The 6,541-nt window shown below is 36.1% G+C and overlaps 1 protein-coding gene across 1 annotated transcript; it reads right to left on the bottom strand.

The window, feature by feature from the left end:
* Positions 913-5,467, bottom strand: LOC109235631 (protein NETWORKED 4A-like). The gene is made up of 2 exons (XM_019401810.1): positions 5,236-5,467; positions 913-2,735 (listed from the first exon to the last, which is right to left on the bottom strand). The coding sequence occupies exon 2, from the start codon at positions 2,711-2,713 to the stop codon at positions 1,094-1,096; it is 1,620 nt and encodes a 539-aa protein (XP_019257355.1). The 5' UTR covers positions 2,714-2,735; positions 5,236-5,467; the 3' UTR covers positions 913-1,093.

Below are 6,541 nucleotides of genomic sequence, written 5' to 3'. Positions count from 1 at the left end.
CCCCCCCCCCCCCCCCCCAGCTAGCAATCATTCATTTATTTTCATACTGAATATATGTCATAATTAAGGCGAAGGCAAAGAAACCAACTCTCCCACCAATTTAATTAATGCTAAAATTACTTGGAGTTATCATTGGAGCGTGTTGACTATGTACTTCTTGAAATGGTCAAACACTACCCTAGGAAACAAACAGAAATTGTCGTTTGTACCAAGAAAGTCTAAGTCAAAACCCTTGCAAAAAGTCTGGTTCAAGCACTAGCTGATTATTTTTTGGAAGAAAATTTGGCTAGTGGGAGCCAAGCAAACCTAAAACAGACACAAAACACTTTAGTCGGTACTAAATCTGGATTTTTAATGATATATTCAACTCTATTTGCTGCTGGAAACCAACAGAAGGTGCAACAGCCCAGTCCGCCAGTTATATTGTCCGTTCTGGGCTATGTAACACTCTAGACATTAGATAAAGTCCCACATCGGCAAAACACAAGAGGGATGCTGGGTATATAAGTTAACAAGCCTTAGATTCTAGTGACGCGTTTTAAACCCATGAGAACCTAGGCCCAGAGCGGACAATATCGCTAGCGGGCTAAGCTCTTATAGATGGTACTAGAAGATCCTAGCGGGCTGGGCTCTTACAGAAGGCAAAGAACTTATCATGATTTTCTCTCTAGATATCTTTTGGCTAAACTAACAGGAGCATGATATATGCTAAAACTCGTGTAATTCTTAATTTAAGGGGTACGGTACTCTAAGCTGAGGTATGTTACTATCAGATCAGTTATCACCCCTAACATATGATAAGGCAAACAGGAGAAGAAATGATATATTCAACTCCAGCTCTAGTATGTTTTGCATTTTGGAACGTCAAAGTTCTGCTTTACTCTACCCTCCATGACAATGTGTCCCCTGGTATTGAGTAGTGACATTAACTGATCTGATAAATACATTAAAAAGCATCCACATTTGATCTAATCATTAACACAAAATCATCCCATATAATAAATACAACACGATGCATCAAAAGTAACTATAATAAAATGTAAACAATCCAAACTTCTTAAGCATAAAGGAAATAATGAAGCTATTTTGTGAATTATGCAGCTATAATTGCATGCCTTCTACGCTGCAAATAATCATGGAGTTCTTGATATCCACTTCTGTAATGCTCCAGTGAGAAACACAGTTGCCGTATCGCCTCCCTTTTTTCCTCAGCTCTATCCGAGATTACCAACGTTTGTCGCTCCACTTCCTTCTGCAACTCCTCCACTCTTAGCCTTAATTCCTCTATATATCTTTGTGCACTGTCAGATCCTGCAATAAGCTGCTTCAAATGATCCTCCATTTCTTGAATTTGAACATCCCTAGACATCACTTCTGCACCAAGTGTCTCTACCTTAGCATTAACCTCATCTTTCTTTGCCATCAGTGTGTCAAACTCCAGTTTAAGGTTGTCGAGATCTTTATGCAAACCATGGACTTCTTCACCTTTCTTATTTATCTCCATTTTCAAGCATTCAGTTTCAGCCTTCCATTTGATTTCTTGTACCTCATGCAAAGTTTTCATTTCAATCTTCTCAGCTTCACACTGTCTCGCCTTACGTTCTAATGATCTGTTTTGTATCTCCAACTGTTCGGTCTTTGACTCTAGCAGGATCTGCTGTTCTGACAAACTAGTTATTTGAGACTGGAATTGCTCTTTCTGCATGCAGAAGCTTTCTTGGGCATCCTCTAGTACAGCACTGATTCTCCTGATCTCTTGGTCACGATCTGATATGTCAGCTTTGTTCCTCATAATGCTCTCCTGTAGTTCCAAGGTATGCCTTTCCTCAGAATCAAGCTTCGCCTTCAGCAAGCTTAACTCTTCCTGAGTTGATTCAAGCTGATCAGCCAAATAGCAAGTGTTCTCGGTGATCACTTTCGAACAGTCATCCTTTAACCTGGCAACTTCTTCCTCTGACGCCTCAAGCTTATCTCTAGTCATTTCCAACTCACTCGCCAATTCCTCAATCTTGTAATCAGAGTTTGATATCAGATTTTCTAGCAGAGCTACTTGCTTTTGTAGTTCCTGGATCTTTCCTTTGTCCATTTCAAGATCATCCCATAGCATATCAACCTCACTTTCAGCTGAACCAAGCTGCACTTTCAGGAAAACTATCAGCTTGGCAACTGGTTCATTTCTCTCAAGCTCATATTTCAGCCCCTGTAGCTCTTCTTCTGAGAAATGGATTCTTTTGCTTGAAACACTGATCTCATTTTCATGATCCAGGATACTGTTCAGCACCATTTCATATTCCTTATCTTCTCTACGGGCACCTTGGTTCTTGCTTGGCGGTTCGGTCCCCATGTCCAAATAGTTGCCTTGCAATGTCATTTGTGTCCCACGTAAGGCCAACTTTTGGTGCCCATCAGGAGATGAGCTGTAAGACTCTAGATCAAATTCTGGTGATAATGATGAAGAATCAAAACCTTCCTTGACAGATATATCAGAAGAACTACAGCAAGAGCTCGCAGATGAGTTAGAAAGAAGAGCCTGATCTACACCTTCATTAAGAACCAATTTCTGATTTGGAGAAACCAGGGAGGAACCATTCAGAAAAGAAGCAGCATCTTCAGAACGCTGCACTGGAAGGGAAGCTGGACAGAGATCTTCATTTAGTTGAGACTCACCCGTCTGAGCAAAATATTCTACATCTTGTTCAATCACATTGTCCATTTTCTTGACAATTGTTTGAGACCTGCATTTATGTGATTTTTTAGCCTTTTCATGTGCTCCAATTTTAGTCGTAAGATGAGTGATAAAAAAATTGCTACTCTGCCCAAGATCATAATCCAGCTGTTTGCTTTTTGACAACTTACTAAAAGTCATTCCAATCCAAATTATGGCAAGACATGAAGCACACTGTAAAGGAGTTATTTGAACCCTATCATTCTTTTTAAATTAGGGAATTAACCCATTATGAAGCTATAACCCATTATGAAGCTACTTAACATCAAAAGTTTCAGCCATGCATTCCAAGCTTTCACGGAGTGTACCATCTTTAAGTTTTGTGTGAATATATATCATTAAAGTTTATGACATTAAAGAAATGATTCAATTGGCAAACACCAAAAATAAAAGATGTAGGGAAAAAGATCCTTTATTTCTTTCCTTTTTTTTTTAAAAAACATGTGAAATAGAGATAATCACAAAAGCAAGAAGCGAATAAACAGAATGAACTAAGATTTCCTTAGAAGATTAAGCAGAGTGCGAAACATAGAAGCTTTCTTGACTCATAGGAAACAGTAATCATGTTCAAAATTAGATTGTGTAGAACAATGATCAGAAAAGCATGAAGTGTCAACTGCATTAACATAATCCATGAAAGGTCCAACAGATACTCTGAATGCTAAATATGACACAACCTTTAAGCACATAATACACATCAATTTTCATATGTCATGTCAGCTTTCACCATGATTTACGGTGGGAGTAGGGGTGGCAAAATCGTTCAAAAAAAACAGTTAACCACCCATATTATTCACTAAAAAATTAGTTGGATAATGAACTTTTTCAAAACGCGTCAAATATGGATAAGAACCATATTATCCATTTAGAAAATGGATAACCAGTGGGTCTAACTTTTACATCTGTAAAGCTTCAAATTGGGGATTCCTCAAGTTAGGGAGACTAAGAATTCTCCCAAAAGTGATCATATACAAGAAGTCATGGATAACATGGGTAACCTATATTATCCTCCGGTTAACCCCTTTTTTATCCGCATTAAATATGGGTCGGGTCGGATAATTGATCCGTTTTTTCATTATCCGTTTTCGACCCGAACCATATCCGACCCGACCCGCACGTTTGCCACTCCTAGGTGGGAGCAACTTGAAACTAAGCAAAATGAAGTGCGACTACAATTAACAGCTCATAAGTTGAAGAGAAAGTCATCATATTGGATCACATATTCATGCATCATAGTGATCTGCAATTAAGCTCCCCTTGAACATTATCTCTTCCTTAACCAAGAACGTCTATAGATATCTAACAAACAAAGCCAAAAGAACACTTCTCCATTTAATTTACATGACCATGTTTGACCACCACAGGATTTTAAAATACTCATTTTCAATTATGTATTAAGATATTGCTAGTAGAAAAAATAATTATATTAGTGATAGTGCGCAAAAAATTATAAAACCTATTGAAAAAGTTAGTTTGAAAGAGAAACATCATATTAGAATTTAGAATTTGAATAAGTTAATGGATTTGACTTCTTGGAAGATCTGAAAGTTGATAAAATAGAATAGTGTCAAACATTTTGGAATAGCTTCAAAGTGTCATACAAATTGAAAAATCAGGAGTAATTGCGTCTACCATAAATGATGGAGCAGAAGTTTATGGATCAAATATATATGATATTAAACTTCGACAAGGAAGCTGAATTATATCTGAATAAACATAAGTTCAAACATTAATCTTCATGGAGCATTAAAGTTTTTGCCAGTATCACTCATGAAAAGAGGATTTATAATAGTAGCAAGTTTTATTTTGAGCAGTATAAGGATATTACTGCTAGGATTTTCATTTGAAGACTGATAAAAGTTGAAACTACCAGCTATCTCTTTATAGACTCCCACTTAATATAGGGCAAGTTACAACAATGATGGATCTAAATCCCAAAAGCAATCCATGTCTGGATTTTCTATCCTAGGGGCTATTTATGTATTTTCCTTGTTCTTATACCTTTGCCAACATTTTTTCCCCATTCTCATTGAGTCACCACTCCATTTTAGCAGTTTCTATCAAATCTATGAAAATGGACAAAAAGGAAACTATGAATCGACTACATTTGCACTATTATACTTACAATTTGGCAACTAGAACTCATGTTTCGTGATATCAAGTGGAGAGTAACGAGATTTTTATACGCCCGGAAGGGTGTTTTGTCACAGAACATGGACTAATGAGACAAAGTACAAGCAATTAGAGGAATAAAGAAGATAGAAAATCAAAGCAAATAGAGGGAATAAAAGAGAAAAGCAGGAAGAAGAAAAAAGAAACAAAGAGTTATTCAAATTGAATCAAAGCAAAAGAAGATACCGAAATATAAGTGAAACAGTAGGGATAAATACACAGCAACTTAACAGCTCAAAAACACGGAACAAACAGAACAAGAAAACACACAAATAAATGAAGCATGAGGGTTGATCATATGGATACGACTCTGAATGAATTTTAGGGATCAAACATACCTCGAATTCAGCAAAGAAATAGGGTTAAAGAGAAACCCCCAAATTTGCAACTGACGGAGAAAAATAAGATGGATTTGAATTGAAAAGATAGGGAGTGAAAAGTGAGTAATAGCTGGTTGTGGGGTGTGTGAAGATTTTTAAAAGACAAGTAGAAAAGGGTTGAGAAGAGGGGAACAGGATGGACTCCACCACAGAACACGACAATGACTCGGGACTCGTAGGCGGGAAAAGTATCTCAATTTCCGGCCACTTTGTTTCCCCCCTTTTCTATTTGAATTCTTTTCACGTTTTTGGGCTCTCATTTTTGTACTTTTCTTTCATTTTCAACGTTTCTCTTATGAAATACATATTGATGTCCACTAATCAAATATAGTCTAACTCCTACTATATAGATAACTTCCACTTCTTTTTATTATTATTGTTGTAACTCTCACACCTCCAAAACCTACCATGATCTTCCTACATGATCTCAAATGCTTAATGGCATATTCATGGAATTCTTTTGATATACCTCTATGTTGTACTATAAATAGAGGATGAGAACTCATTTTGTAATACACTTGGAAAACACTTGATGAAATAAGAAAGTTCTCTTTCCTCTCTATGTCTTGTCTATTTTATTATTTCTTATTGTTACTCTAAGCTTAATTTCTTAACACGTTATCAGCACGAGTATCTGACAAACTGAGACTTTGAGTTTGATTGTTCTTCGGCCCATGTTCTGATTAATCTCATTACGAGAATTAGAAAAGAATGACCATGCGACCAATAAGCATAAAATCATAGTGTTCGATTCCCAAGCCATTTCAGCATACTGTTGTTGCTTTGAAATGTCAGCAACACTATTTAGGTATGGTTTCAAAATTGATAGATCATAATTGGAGATCAATCACTCATGTTGAGGTATGATTTAATACATCGATCGGTTTTAAGGTAAAGCTTGGGTTTTTTTTGTTTTGTTTGTTCTTTTTGTTGAAAGCATGTTGCCTATTTTTGATAATATATATTGGCTTTCAAATCCAAACATGAGACAATGACCATTTGATTGAAAGATTTTTAAGAATTAGAATCAATACATTTTTCAATATTTATGCAATGCCATAAGATTTTTAACCAACTACTAGCCATCGATTTTAAGCACTGTTACTGAGTTATATATATTACAATTGATAAGGGATTTAAGAAATAGAACGGGAACAAAGAAACAGAAAAATCAAAATCAGTTTTGATTGGTTATATTGTAAATGAGTTTTGTTGTCAAATAATCTAATTTTATACATCTTTTCCAACAGCCAATAATCAGAAG

This window comes from Nicotiana attenuata, chromosome 12, assembly GCF_001879085.1.
Source record: "Nicotiana attenuata strain UT chromosome 12, NIATTr2, whole genome shotgun sequence".
Classification (NCBI taxonomy): Eukaryota; Viridiplantae; Streptophyta; class Magnoliopsida; order Solanales; family Solanaceae; genus Nicotiana; species Nicotiana attenuata.
Note: the sequence above shows the minus strand (reverse complement) of the source record. Positions and strands in the feature narration are given on the sequence as shown.

Bases quoted from the DNA above. Each gene is read 5' to 3' on its own strand.
- LOC109235631 (XM_019401810.1), bottom strand. From the start codon at position 2,713: ATGGACAATGTGATTGAACAAGATGTAGAATATTTTGCTCAGACGGGT.